At 41.7% G+C, this 14,696-nt stretch overlaps 1 protein-coding gene across 3 annotated transcripts; it reads right to left on the reverse strand.

The window, feature by feature from the left end:
• Window positions 1-91: 91 nt before the first annotated feature.
• Window positions 92-7,845, reverse strand: LOC130515043 (transmembrane ascorbate-dependent reductase CYB561). 3 transcript variants are annotated; one of them, XM_057015022.1, is made up of 7 exons: window positions 7,554-7,845; window positions 6,229-6,436; window positions 2,199-2,297; window positions 2,008-2,111; window positions 1,778-1,932; window positions 920-1,125; window positions 92-822 (listed from the first exon to the last, which is right to left on the reverse strand). In XM_057015022.1, exons 2-6 carry the CDS (start codon window positions 6,431-6,433, stop codon window positions 933-935), a joined length of 756 nt encoding a protein of 251 aa, XP_056871002.1. In that variant the 5' UTR covers window positions 6,434-6,436; window positions 7,554-7,845; the 3' UTR covers window positions 92-822; window positions 920-932. The 3 variants fall into 3 exon arrangements, with proteins under 3 accessions (XP_056871002.1, XP_056871001.1, XP_056871000.1); XM_057015021.1 differs by adding an exon at window positions 7,429-7,488 and having other exon boundaries at window positions 92-1,125; XM_057015020.1 differs by having other exon boundaries at window positions 92-1,125; window positions 7,554-7,843.
• Between the last annotated feature and the right edge of the window lie 6,851 nt (window positions 7,846-14,696).

Consider the following 14,696-nt stretch of genomic DNA (forward strand, 5'->3'; position numbering starts at 1 on the left):
AGTCCTGGTCTTTCATCCGTAGCTGCTGGTTCGCAGCTGAGGTCATTTCTGTCGCACATTCAGTCAAGTGAAAAACCACAAGAGAAAACGATGACTTGCACAAATTTTTAATGGAGCAACACTGAATCAACAGCTTCCAGTTAGGTGGTAAAAAGCCCTGAAGGGACAATAAAAAAACGTTATATTGTCTCCAAATAAAGATGCACAAGCAGGTAGATGGAAAGTAAAAACAGAAACCATACATTTCTTTTTGAATCCAACAATTGCTACTGTTACGTCTATTTAAAGCTGTTTTCTGGAGACGACATCTCACTCTATTAATATTGTTGGAGATTAGCGGTACTTTGGCAAATCCTCGGGTTTTTGCCCTCACATAGGGTGAGGTGGACAAGATAAAGTGGACTACAATTAGGACAGAATGAAAATTTAGAATTGTTTCAAATCTGGGGAGATAAACCACTGTGTTTCTAGTTTGGTGAAACAAGGCTTGAAACAAACAGCCACCATTCAACTCAAGGACTTTAGAGTTCAACTACATTCCAAAAGGATCAGGACTGTGGATTTCTCTATATATAAATGTAAATATTTGTTGTAGTGTGATGAGCCATGTCGACAGCATATAGTGCAAGATGATACAGATTTGGCATTTCATCAGCAGAAAAAGGCTGTGGAGAATATACTGAATATAATGAATCAAGCTTTGACAAAACATTACTAAGATATCTTCAAAGGTTTACACACACACACACACACATATTTGAATTTCCAAAGACGGTTTGCAAGAGGTTTTGCACTTGCTGATCTGATCTGTGACATCACCATCTGGAAGTCATGACAACGGATGGGAGAAATTGTCACCTACTCCCACTGTGATGCTGCGGCGGTACATCTTGAAACGTGGTTTGGACTCAGCACTAACTTTTTTATGGCGGTCAGGGCGAGCTGGGGGACTGGCCTTCAGTCAGCGTCTTGAAGTAGACAGACAGAGACTCCTCCTCTGGGTTGGGAGGACGTCTGTAGTCCTCCTTGGTGACCATGTAGCACACGACCCCCCCAAAACACACAAGGAGGACTCCCAGGACGTTGGCTAGCACCCCCTCTGGGATGAACTGAGAGTATGTGGGCCTAAATCCAAAAAAACAGACAGAGAAAGAACACGTTATAGAACCATTCTGCTTTGGCAGAAAAAATAGATCCTGAGGTCAGAGATGCTGTGATGTCTAGTTTTAGCCTACATGAACGGCATCTGGGAATGATGAGCAGCTCTACATTTATCATTTTTAAAGATGAACCCAGTCTGAGTTTCACTGAGTGAAATCCGGACCGCACGTTTAATCCCATTGATCATTTTTGCATCCAGATATTCAGTCTGCATCACAGCCGATGGTGACGTGGTATCCGCTATGGTTTCTCTCAAAGGCGACGTGGGTTTTTAGCCTGTAACATTCAGTCCTGCTGTGACGTAATGGTTTTGTCTGTCTAAGGAAGCAGCTGCTCAGCGACAGAGCAAACAAATGGGGGGGGTTGCTCACCTCATTTGCTCACGACACGAGGTTTTAATTGCCTTTAGCGGTGAACTTTAGCCTGGGTTATATTAGGGTTTGACACTAAAATCCTTGAAGGTTCAAATTCAATTTAAACAGAATCTATTGCTGTTTGCAGTAATGCTGACTTTTAAAAGTAAACAACAGTGTAAATGTTTTTTTAAATCCTGGTGAAATTGACATTTAGTCGCAAAACAGAAGAGAAAAAGGAAGGAAAGTATGGGCGGACGTACAGGCTGAAGAGGAGTTTCTCTGTGATGCCCAGCAGGCAGGACCCAATGGACATGACCAGCAGACCCAGTCCACAGAACACATGGATGGGGAGATATGAGGCTCGTAACCATGACGACGCAACAGGAAACAGGAAGAACAGCAAGCCTATTACCCACTAGGAAGAAAAGGAGTTGGTTACTGTTTGAACCACAGCACATGAGCGCGTGTGTGTGTGTGTGTGTGTGTGTACCTGGAGGAAAAACAGAACTATTGTGGCCATCCCCACCCAGCTGTGGAGAGAGTACATGTCTGGAATCTTTGATACTTTATGGAAGTTGAACACTGCCACAAAACCTAGATGCAAAGTAAATGTAGTCAGTAGATTTCTTTCTCTCACACACACTCACACACACACACACACACTCTCCCCTCCCTGCTCACCGATGATGCTGATGCAGAGGGCGAGCAGGTGAATGATGCCGTGCAGAATTTTAATGTTCCGCTTGGCTTCATTGTGAAACACTCTGTAGACCAGGATCGCTGGCGACACACACAGACGACAATGTTATGTTTTTAACGTCATCTTTTCCTCGAGATGATGATAATAAAGACATTTATAGAAATGAAGTGAGAAATAAAGGAATAAAAAGTGGTGTGTAGATTTCATACTCTGAGAAAATAAATGTTTTGTACAATCGGAATCCCCTTTAAAGACTTCTGAATGTTCAGTGAGCCTAGGATCAGATTTGTGTAATAACGTTCCATTATATTTTGAAAAGGCGACGTTTCAAAACAGGATTCATTTTGAATTTATCAGCTGGGCATTAAAAAGGAGAATGATAAAGCTCTTCTGACCAGAAGAGCTCCACTAATAAGTAACGACTTAAAAGCTTATGTGAGTTAAAAGGAAGTAGGTTTAGTTAAAAATATACACTCTCACAACAAAACCTTTTATAATTACTTTAACACACATTTCAAAAGTGAAGGCATCCAACTAATGAAGAGTTTGAAAGCTTTTGGTGTGAATTTAATGTTAAAAAATGTCTCGTTTCATAAGAAAAAAGGTGGGTGTTCCATTATTACGTTACCATTTCTAAAATGTCACAATAAACCAGGATTCTGTGTTTTTACTGACATTGTTTTTCCAGTAAAGTAGAAAAGACGCTGTAGCCCATCTAGACCGTACTGAATGAGCAGAGGACAGAGGTCAGAGATGAGTAGATTGACAAACATAATCCAGTTAATGTCGACCTGGTCTGAGACAGACGGAACAAATGAACACACAATCAGTCCATTCAGTGTGTGTGTGTGTGTCTGTGAGAGAGAGAGAGGGACCCCAGGGTGTTACAATCCCAATCTAACGTCCAGCTGACCTTTTTCTGTTATTAAACTAATACAATTTTGCACAGACACAGGCGGCTGTGAACTGGTTAAACTAATCTGATTACTTTCACTCCACTGAGGCCTGGAACAGAGATGGGAAAACAATGAGTTCTCACTTTGTCTTTACTTCTGGGACCACCAACACTCTAAAGACATGAGAGCAAAACTGCAATGTTTGTGATCTTTTATTACTTTAAACATATCTAAAGGTAGAAAGTATGTGAACTGTCGCGAAACAACACGCTTTCTTTATTGTTTTAATATCACACTGTGTAGTTTAGTTGGGTTTACTGCTCGCTATTAATCTCCAAAGTGGGCAGGCAGCAGGCATCTACTGCTATGTGACTAATCAAAGATTAATTTAATTCAAGGATAACAACTATAACTTGGAACAAAAAACCTTAAACCTTTGAAAAATTAGAATATAAGAAAATGCAGAAAATATAAGTACAATAAAATAATTTTAAATGTGTGGAATGCTGCACAAATGCTGTTGCCTTGCTACTTATCTTTGAAAAACATCAAGTTCTGTCCAAACTTTTGTTAAACGAAGGTGTAAATGTTAAAAACAAACACTTCTCGCCGCATAAATGTTCTGTTTTGAATGGCAGCTCTCCTACACTGCAAAAAAGAAAGAGTACCACTGATGTATTAAAGCTAACCGCTAACCTTTAGTGCTTCATCAATCAAAACTAAGGCATGGAAAAACTAGTGCATGTTCTGTTCCCTCTGCCAGGTGACACCCGTGTCCTCACAATGATGTCATTTATCCCCTGATAACAACAACAAAAAAAAAAGCTCCACTAATTCAAACGTTAACTGTTGCTAATTAGTACACCACGAGCTCTGTCACTGTCAATGGGAAACAATACACACTTTTATTTAATGATATGCAAGTTGTTTGACTGCTCAGTCATCACTGTTCCATGAGAGGCACAAAGATGTGGTACGTTAATCACAATATAGATTCTTTGTTCTGGCTCACAAATGGCGCTATAGTGTGTTATGAGTGTGTCATGAGGAAATATACTGACTACGGATTCAGCCTGTTCTCAGAGGATTGTACCTCTTTAAATGCTACCTTTGCACAGTTTGAACATAAAAATAGGAAATTATTTCATTCCAAACAGGGCAGATTAGGCCCCCGCATGATGCAGTTCGCTCATTTTGACCGACTGTTGCCCATTCTGGAGTTTTAAACGCGAAAACGTTTACTTGGTATCAAGGACACTGTTGGGACAAATATTTGGAGGCAACAAAATCAACAGGCTTTGACTCGTATGACATCAGCCGCTCGTGTTCACGTGTAGATGAAGCAATTGCTTGTCCTCTGCATAGTTAAATGATCTTTAAATAAACCTGACTATTCCAACAGGTCTCACAGGGGTTCCTCCAGTGGAGCTAGCTGACAGCCTTAAACCTTTCAGAGCATGTTTGACCATATAAGTGTTCCGTAAATATTACAAGGTGCATGTTATTCCTAAATCATCAGGAAGCTTATATCCCGAAGCGGCGTCACAGCCAGGATGTTAAAGCGCTTCCAGATTATTCCGATCATAGTTCCAAATCTGCAGCAAAATGTAAACTCCTGGGATTGGGATAAATCCTTATTCCCACTGTTATCCTTAAATTCCATTCACCCTCACTAGCATTTATATCTGTTTCTCAGTTCCAGAATCACACAGTGACAGTGACGAAGCGCCTCCCTCCCTCAGACGTTCCCTGTGGCAGCACCGCCTGATGGATGCCTGGGTAATGTTAGCTTAATGCAACAGGTCAGAAACACAGCGCTTCAGGCCACACGCGCTCAGAACCACTCCCACTGCGTCACCAGGCCTTCTAAAATACAGCATCTGCTGGCCTTTGTCTCCAGATTGATTTGATTTAGTCACAGTTATCCCAAAGATCAATTGTAACCATGGTTAAGAACTGATGGCGTTGAAGCCAAGGCAATATCAGTAATGGCGAGCCGTGGGCTCGGGCAGATGCAGAGGCTTTGGAAACGTCTATCCAGACATTTCAGGTCTCCAAAGTTACACCGTCAGCATCATGAGTTCCACCGTGAGTGTCAGACAGTGACCTCAGTCTGATCACAGACAATAAAGCAGTGTGAGTTCAGCCTGGTTAACTGTCCGATTGTGTCTGACCTGAACGTGACTGTAAATGTGCGTGGAATTGATTCAGTTACAGCTGCAGACACTGTTGGTCTGGAGGTGGGTAATTCCCTCGACAACGGCACTGAAGAGCTCAATCAAAACAATATTTTATTAGAAAGCTTGGCATTATTTTTTAGAACGATGTCGATTCAAAGAGGAAATGATATTGGCAGAAATGTGTTTTCCCTTCTTTGAAAATGTTTTAAATCTAACTTTAGCTATATTAGCAATGAGTTTGACCACCCATATCATCTAGATCTTTATTTGAGATGGACACCATGAGCGTCACCATTTAAACTAATACGTCAACTAAATTTCAGCCCCTTATATAAAAGGCACCAACAGATGCTTTCTGAGGGTGGGGATGACAGAGAAAGACCACATATGCTCCTTTTTTGCCTCTTGTTAGTGTGTTTTGTGGTGTTGTTATTTTTTAGTGTCCCTCTTGTCCCATGTCCCAAATAATGTCCTTGTCCACTAATGGAATCTAATTCAATTTAACCTGACCAACTGTCCTTAAAATCAATGGGAAAAAGCCACTGGAAGCATTAAGATACAAAATAAAGAGCAAGGGAATAGCTTGTTTGTCTGAGTGTGTGTTTGCATGTGTGTGTGTGTGCGCGCGCACGTGCGCTCATCATATTTGCAGACAAAATGCTAGACACGTCCAAGCTAAGGGTTCCTCAAATTTTCTGCATTCCTAATCATTTTGGTGTATCTCTGCAAGTAGCTTTGAAATGCTGTGACAACATTCCTGTCAGCTTCCATCAATGCTGCCTCAGAAATGCTAGATGTCAAGTACACGTTACTGGGTGAACAGGTCGGGTTGCAGTTGGATGAAAATTCATGATATCTTATCAGAGCATTTTGCCATCATGTCGTCACACACACAGGTCCAAAGGGATTTTTTTAAATTCTTTTTTTGGACTCACCATCTCCTTGCAAGAAGACAAGGCCTAGCACCATGCACAGGGGATGCACGTTGAACTGCTGCGCTGATCCGTCCCAGGCAAACCCGCCCTTGTACTGGCCCATCCACACGCCGGTCAGCACCACTGATACCAGACCCAGGACCTGGGATAGTCCCACCAGCCACCCGAAGGTGACACGACCTCGTCGTGGAGCAGAGTCTTCCATTTTCTGAGAATGACATGCTAACAGAATCAGCCATGTCTAAAGTGTACTGGATACAGCCACGGATGTTTGTAGAAGCAGATAACATGTCTGTGACAACCAAGAACAAACACAACAAACACAGTTGTGCACCTCAGATCCTTTAGTTAGCTGAAGAGCGTTAATGCACATCGAGGGGGATTCAAACGTATCTGCTGCTAGATTAAAGTTTGAGATTACCTTTGATTTCATGATGAGTATAGATAGATAGACAGACAGACAGACAGACAGATAGATAGATATCTGTGATTTTAAATGCAAGGTCTTATTCCAGTTGAATATGTTCCAGTTTTAACTAAGGAAGTAAGTTTGCAGGTTTGTTTTCTTTTTAAATGCACTTTTGACCTTCCCCCCCCAACAGTCATCATTTTACGATGCAAGGTCAAGCAGTGTTGATGAGAATATAAAAACTTGGACCAACAGAACGCTCCATTTGCCCTGATCTTTATCAAAAAAAAGGATAAGGATCAACACACAGAGCAACAAACAGCAAAATTGTCTACGCAGAAGCAATCTTTGGTAACACAAATTGCATAAGGTCTATTATCAAAAACTTTCATTAAGACTAATACGGGAGATTTCTATTATATGTTTATTGGTAAACTAAAACGCATGACTGAGTGATGCGTCTTATTTGACTCGAATATTGACCGGCAATAAATTCAAAACGAGGTTTAATCACATCATTTAACAAGAAAAGGCGTTTAATGTCTAATTGTCAGCATCCAGCTGTGCGCTGCTGGGTTCGATCCCGCTTTCGAACAGAAGGAAAATGGAAACGCGACGTGAACGCGACGCGCAGAAAACGTCTCCCTTTAGTCGACCACAAAACAAACACGGGGAATTCATTAAAATCCCAAATCGGCTCGACTGCCCTGTTGTGCAGCAGTTCCAGCACAAACACAAATCGTTGCAGAAACAAACACTCCGGGCTTCCGTAGTCGTCCAACACCTGTTACCTGTCGCTGTTAGAGGCCGCTGCTGCGTTTCTTCTCTTCCTCTCGTGAGCGCAGCGCCAGCTAGGAAACAAGTGCAGGAAACAGTTTCCCAAATGTAGGGATGAGTGGGAAAAGTGCTGACTTACCGCGCTGCAGCCAGTTACACTGAGGAAGAGCCGGAGTCCGCTGGCAGATCCGCCTTCCTCTTCTCCTCCCGATCGCCGCGCGAGTGCGCGTGCACTAAGGCGCGCGCGCTGCGTTCAAGTAAACACACGGAACTGAAGCAGAAACGCTGGCGCGCCGCTGCACGCGCTGCTGCAAGCGCTGTCGGGAGTTTGTTTTTAACAGTTCAAACTCCGACTAAATTAGTTCTAAAGTGCTCGGATCGGTCCTGTCACCCACGTGACCACCCCAGTCGCCAAGATGTCGCCGCTCACGTCAGAATAAGAGCAGAGGTGTGGGTGGTGGGATGCGGACCGATGACGAACAGCGAAGCGTTGTTGCCTTGACAACGGTGGTGGTGGGGTGGGGGGGGGGGGGGGCGAGGGGTGTCTGTCAGCGAATCGTCGGTTCCGATTAAAGAGCGTTGATGCCGATATGGTGCGATACATAGATAAGAAGATGGCCACTGGGCCGAGGCAGGCTGACTCATGCTCCCACATCATAAGGTGATGTTTGCCGTGAGCAGATCAGCAACACTTTGTCACATGTTGAAACGGGTTAATGAATAGGCCACGGTCAATTAGTCCTTTTTTCTGTGTTGTGTCTGGATAATCACCTTAAGTGCAACAGATATTTGCATTTTAATACACTACAGTGAACATTATTTAATTAGTCATCATTGGATAAATATCAGTCTTGATGAGGGCCACATCGGATTTTGCACAATTGCCTGGGTTTCGTTCATTGTCATTAGAAAACTTTCAAAGCTCATATAAAATTTCCACAAAAAATGTTTTCATAAGTGACTCACGTCCTCTTTTATAAGTCCAAAATAAATGAATCATCACACGTGATCTTTGTATTATCAACATTACAAAAGTTAAAAAAAAATTCTCCGCAACTCCGCAAGTAGGATTTAAAGTTTGTTTTATTATTTAAAGAATATAATAATAATAATAATAATGATAATAATAATGATGATGATGATAATAATAATAAAAAAATATATAATAATAATAGTGATAATAATAATGATAATAATAATGATAATAATGATAATAATAAACTATATTAGACAGTCCAAGTTGTTCTCTAGTTGATCCACTGTATCCAGTGTGTTCCTTGTGTGTGCCTTCTGCCACCATTCAGTCCGGAGTCCTTTCGGTCGCTCGCGTCCATGTAGACGCAGTTACTCTTTATGGACTCTAGAGGACGCTGCAGTTTGGATAATGTGAAAACGGTGCTGGAATTGAGGCCTGAACACCTGGTGCTGATGGCTGCAGTCTCACATAGCAGATCAATAATATGGAAAAAAAAGGTGAAGGAGATGCTGTCACCAAATATGTTCATATAAAGACTACAAATACAAATACATGACACTTTCAGCATGTAAACTCTCTCTCTCTCTCTCTCTCTCTCTCTCTCTCTCTCTCTCTCTCTCTCTCTCGATTATCTGATGCCACTGTGACTCACAAGCTGACTCACCACTGCTCCTTTGTCAAAGTGTGCTTCTGCATTTAAGAGACTGACAAGTTGCTGATCTCTTTTCACTCTCTTTCTTTTGTTTCTTTGTATCACACCCTACACAGATGAGTTTCATCAACTACAGCAGTAATACTAATAACATTGGCTGTCCTTCACCACAGCGGTATTATCATCCGTGAGGTTTGTCTGTCTGGAGTTCATTATCCACCTAGGCCAGTATTAAACATATTACCTTTCCACTATTATTTTTATTTGCCAAGGATCTGGGATTGTTTGACATCAGGTTTAAGTGCTGTAAATGCTTTACAAATGGCATAGATGTCATTTCAATGAGGTAAATCTTCACCAAATAGAGCTGAATCTTTCCTGAATTTAAAGACGCTCACCAACAAGGCCTTGTCTGTTACACGGTCTGTTGCTATTTTGCCAGATGCTCAACACATAAATGAACATTTGAAATGCAGTGAGAATTAAACTGATCTGGATCACCGTGTAGTCTTAAAAACAGGCGTCACCAGTATATATACTGAAGACTTGTGGACTCACTACTAGTTCAAAGGAGAAAGAAAAAATGGAAAAGACAAACAATACAGGAAAGGTCGTGGGATGGCCTTTGACCTATGTTGAACAATCAATAGTTTCATGCTCCAATCAGAATATTGCTTCAATAATACCCACAAGGCACTTGTGGAGTAGTCTAGCTGAGCACAGCATCTCCATGGCAACAACATCATTACCAGAATAGCTCTTTCTTTCTCTCTTTGTCACTATTTCTGTCTTTCCCCTCTTTGGTGCACACCTCCCTCCCTCCCTCTCTCTCTCTCTCCCTCCCTCTCCCTCTCTCTCTCTCTCTCTCTCTCTCTCTTTCCCCTCTGTTCATGCACAATAGTTTTCCCTTATCCCAGTTTTCTATCCCCTCACATCAGCCCTCCATCTTCCTCTCTCATCTTCTCTTTCCTTCATTTCCCCCCTCAAACCTTTTGACGTTCACCATTTCTCTCACCTACTTCTCTCTCTCTCTCACTTTCCTTCACTTCGGTTCCCTCCTCCTCCTCATCCCCCCTCTTCTGCTCATTTAGCTGTTTTGCAGTCACATTGTGCAAAGAGTGGGGATATTTATAGCTTCCATGATGATTCCTCCTCTCCCCTCTTTTCCTCAGCTTTGAAAACAGTGATGTCAGATTTCTTTTTCATTATTCATTTTATTCAGCCATCATATTAAACTTGCCATTTCTAATTCTTCTGGTTATGTTGAACCAGCATCTTAATTAAGTTATTAAATTTCACAGGCCTGACACAGTTATGGAAATCTTATTTGGTATTTTTTATGTTCTCCTTCTTAGACAAGCATGCCAAGCTGATAACAATCACCATTTTCCATCAAACTCTCTCAATGTTCTTTTTGGAAAATTATTTTGACCTTATCTTGTGTGAGAAGGATGAAAACTGAACAATTTCATAAATAATCTCAAAAAAATGTCTGTTTTTTGATATTCCAGTTAGAATTCAATGTGAATTTACACACAAATTTAAAGCTGTCACTAAAATACACACCAGGGTAGCTGGTATCACAGCACTCGAAACATGAGGCTTTATAACGGCTGATCGCTGACCACAATTATAGGATGATGGACAATGATTAAGGCTGGTTTAACTGCAACATAAATACAATCATAACGTCAGCCAGTAACTGCAGGTTTCAGGGTGCTGCTGCAAAAATCCTGCTGAAAATACCAAGCAGCTTTCTTACACACCGTGGTGAGTTAGAATTATTGTTTACAGCACTTACAATTACGGGAGATGATGATTTTATTCATAACTGTGGCTCATATCGTATTACATGATATATTTATTTAAGTTGAGAACTCCTGCTCAGATGGTGGTTCATTAACATCTGCTGTTGAATAGAAGACTTCTGGACAGGTTTATTTGTGCCAAGGAGACAGGTACCAAGGTGCTGTAACACGTGACACATCTTAAATGAATTATCTTGGAATAATGAAAGCTTTATATGTTGATTTGATTTGTCAGGCTCTCTTAACTGGACAGAGGCTTAAAATCTAATAATAAAACTGATCCCCACTTAATTAAAGCCATTAAAGGTGGATGACGTCTCACCACTTCCTCTGTAAAAAGGCTGAGCCGAGCAAAATCAAGGAGATCTAGCCCCACTTCCCTGAGGCTACCATTGTCTATCTTAACTCGCAGTCTATTATTTGTAAGGCTTTATGTTCTAAACAAAATTAAAATGCAATATTTACTCAGATGGTTAAAAAGAAGCATGATCCCCCCCATTTGTGCTGTTGAGCTCTCAGGACAGCAATGCCACAGCTGAGATGAGTAAAGCTTGCCTCATTAATGCATTAAATTGACCTTGCCTTAAAGGCATATTTTTAAATATATCTATCTGAGGAGAAGAAATAAAGTTTAACAGAGCTTTCGCTGCTCTGCTAATTCAAAATAATTGTGCGTTGTCGGGTTATCCTCCTATTAATATAATCTCTAATCTAAGTCGAGGTTGCATATGTATAAGAAATATGTGGAAATAAGGCGAGGCAGGCACGCCACGCAGACTTAACTATGGACCCGTCTGTCCATGGCCTGTCTGTCTGTCTGTCTGTCTGCCTCCATTGCTCTCTATTGAGGCTATTTTTAGCGCCAGCAGACTGGTCACGTGGCAGGAGGAGGACGTCAATAATGTTGTTGTTGGTGAGAGAGAGAGAGACATGGAGAGAGAGAGAAAGAGAGAGAGAGAGAGAATATGTGTAAATATGGAGGACGTGAAATCGTAGGAGGTGAGACGCGGCTTGCGAGAAAAATTATATTTTCTCTGCGAAATTAAACGACGCGGTGGAGTTCAACGCGGAGGAGGACACACCGAGAGTCGGCGGAAACCGACGCCGGGAGGAAGCGACCTCTGCGCTCACAGGCGTTCCAAGGAGGTCCCGCACGACACCCAAGGTACCGTGGGAGAGAGGGGGAGCGAAAGAGAGAGAGAGAGCGAGTATGCGTGCGTGCGTGCGTGACTGTACGGGAAATATATGCGGTTAAAAAGAAGTCCAAATGAATGTGTGCAGGTTGAATGTATCCGAGAGTCGGCGAAAAAACCAAAGCAAACAGCGTAGCTAACTTTGGAGCGGCTAAAGGACACGAGCTGACACCTGACAGATAGCTAGCGAGCTACCGAACAGGTAACCATTTATCCACAACGCCGGCTCCAGCCACCGGAAGATCTACCAGCTAACTCCCTAAAAGTTGGACACCATCAGTCACCTGGGATGCCAACAGAGGACAGACTATAACCGCCTTTAAACTGGTTTTAAGGGGATGGGCAGAAGCCAGCAGGGACAGTTCAGATTACATAACTTGGACATCATCTGCTACCTGTGATCGAGATTTTCCCCTTGTGGTTTTAATTTAGGTTAATCTCACCAAGGTTTCATATCTCGTATAGTTCTCTCTGCCCACCATCTTTTGCTACTCCCTCTAAAAAGACATATTTATATTATACCATGGCCTAAACTGTTTGATGGATGCCAATGTCTTCCTTACACATCTATGCTTGTATTGATTACTCCCTCCTTTGTTATTATTCTATTATCATGTGGCACTTTGAACATATCCCAGAATGTGTTGATTAACTACCATATAGTTAAAGAAACACGATATGGTGATCGTAGCAATGTGTCATATGGCTCTACATTATCTTGGTCATAAAATGCTGTTGAAAAGTTGGGTTTTTAAAAAAAAAAAATCCTGCCAGAGAAAATAAAGCTCGTCTCATAACCCTAATTTATTCTGGCTGGAAACAGCCATCAAATCGCCTTAGAACAAGGGAAATATTGGTTCCTGTTTACAGCTGAACTGTAAAAAGGGGAAGACTGTCAGCAGAGGAATATAATTGATTTGAGTTGGGATATCTGTGGTAGAAGTTTAGATCACCCTGCTCTCTAAATGGTGGCTTACACCTTTAGAGAGCAGGATGAAACCAAATGTTCCCCTTGTTTGGAAAAAGCCAAAGAACCTTCCATTATAAACAACCCTAGATAAGGAGCTCTGTATCCCATCCCAACATTAATGCATCTGTTGCTACTAAAGGGCAGTGGTGAGGGCTCTGTCCATCCCTTAGGAACTGGTGTGAGCGGCCAAGGGTGGTGTCAAAGGTGAGGGCTTACGTCAGAGTTGTAAGTGTCATACTGACCCCCTTTTACCAAAGGGGTCTATGTTGTAATTAGAGTCCGTCTGTAAAACTGCACGCTGCTAACTACCTAATTTTCTTTAGTGAGGATCACTTCAGACTGTGTTTAGGCTATCAGGGATCCACAGTTGAGAATTTTTTGCATTCTGGACAGTGGCCAAATAGCTTTCGGCCATCTTAATTATTGATTCAGAAATATACGTAACTGCAGGATAGGATAGCCTGGCTATAATAGTGGTTACCGTTACTCATTGGAGTGTCCAAACAGACCTACACCTACACTTCAGGTCAGCTCAGTTTTATCCCCCTTTGTAGACTGACTGGATCACTCACTCTCCTCTGTGTTGGTGTCACCAGCTGCTGCTCTTCCTGTCTGCAAGCTCTTTTATGTTGACTTCTGTTCCAACACTTATTATATCAGATTTTTGTTTCAGCAACTGGTGCATCAAAACGTTACATCAGTATATCAGGCAGCATCAAAACGAGGCTTCGCTTCGAACCATCCAGGTGAAACCAGGGCACGAACTATCGTCAAAGTTGTTTCCTCGTGTTTTTTTAAGCCCTCAGGCCCCCACATCTGTCTTCAGTGTAATGTTAACAGTCATAAAGTCCAAAGACTTTAAAGATGTGACAAATAAGCAAAATTTTGATGGCATTTATTGCAGCGTTGACGTGGTTAAATACAATATCAGCGCATTAAGTACATTTATCCTTTTTTTTAGATTTCAGGTGTCTTAGAAGTACAGATATATGACAACACATTAAGATGCCAATAGAGCTGCTGCAGTTGCACGTGTACAGCCTCTACAATAGGCAGTGTTGGCCTGCTTGTTTACTGCACTGTAGAAACTCTAGTGTTCTTGGAGCGGCCGGCTGTTATGATGGTGCAGAGACTTTGTCTGCACATTCGTGCTGAGCCCTGTTTTTCACCATAACTACAGTCTGAGCTGTTTGGGTTGAACTGTCAACGTGGTCCTTATGTAAAGCTGCGCAGAGACCAACACACAACAGTTGCTCAGTACATGCACCAACTGTCTTTTCATTCATTTGGTAGAAGCTAAATTACCAGTTGAAATTATTTTTATTCACCGTGACCTTGTTATATAAAACAACAAATGCAGGGGCCTAAAATTTTTGTGCTGTTTTTCCACCTCTTGGTTTTTCAGTTTATGATCCCTTCAGATAAGCGCGAGCTCCTGCAGATCTTTTTTTTAAATTTTGCTCTCGAATGAAAAGAAATCTTTTTTCTTCATGTTACATATAAAACAGTATTAATGACCACACTGTGGTGTCAAAACAGATGCACAAATCAAACCATTCTAATTTTGTAACCCAATAAGAATCCTTACACAACAGCCCACACATTAGGTCTGTACTGGGATCTTGTTGAGCTTTAGACAACAGACAGCTAATGTGATGCTTTAGGATGAAAATGTCATCAATG

This window comes from Takifugu flavidus, chromosome 18 (assembly GCF_003711565.1).
Source record: "Takifugu flavidus isolate HTHZ2018 chromosome 18, ASM371156v2, whole genome shotgun sequence".
Classification (NCBI taxonomy): domain Eukaryota; kingdom Metazoa; phylum Chordata; class Actinopteri; order Tetraodontiformes; family Tetraodontidae; genus Takifugu; species Takifugu flavidus.

Bases quoted from the DNA above. Each gene is read 5' to 3' on its own strand.
- LOC130515043 (XM_057015022.1), bottom strand. From the start codon at position 6,433: ATGGAAGACTCTGCTCCACGACGAGGTCGTGTCACCTTCGGGTGGCTG. The intron at 2,112-2,198 runs GTGAGCAGGGAG...CTTTGCATCTAG, and splicing joins CCTCTGCATCAGCATCATCG to GTTTTGTGGCAGTGTTCAAC. The intron at 1,126-1,777 runs GTACGTCCGCCC...TTTTGGATTTAG, and splicing joins GAGAAACTCCTCTTCAGCCT to GCCCACATACTCTCAGTTCA.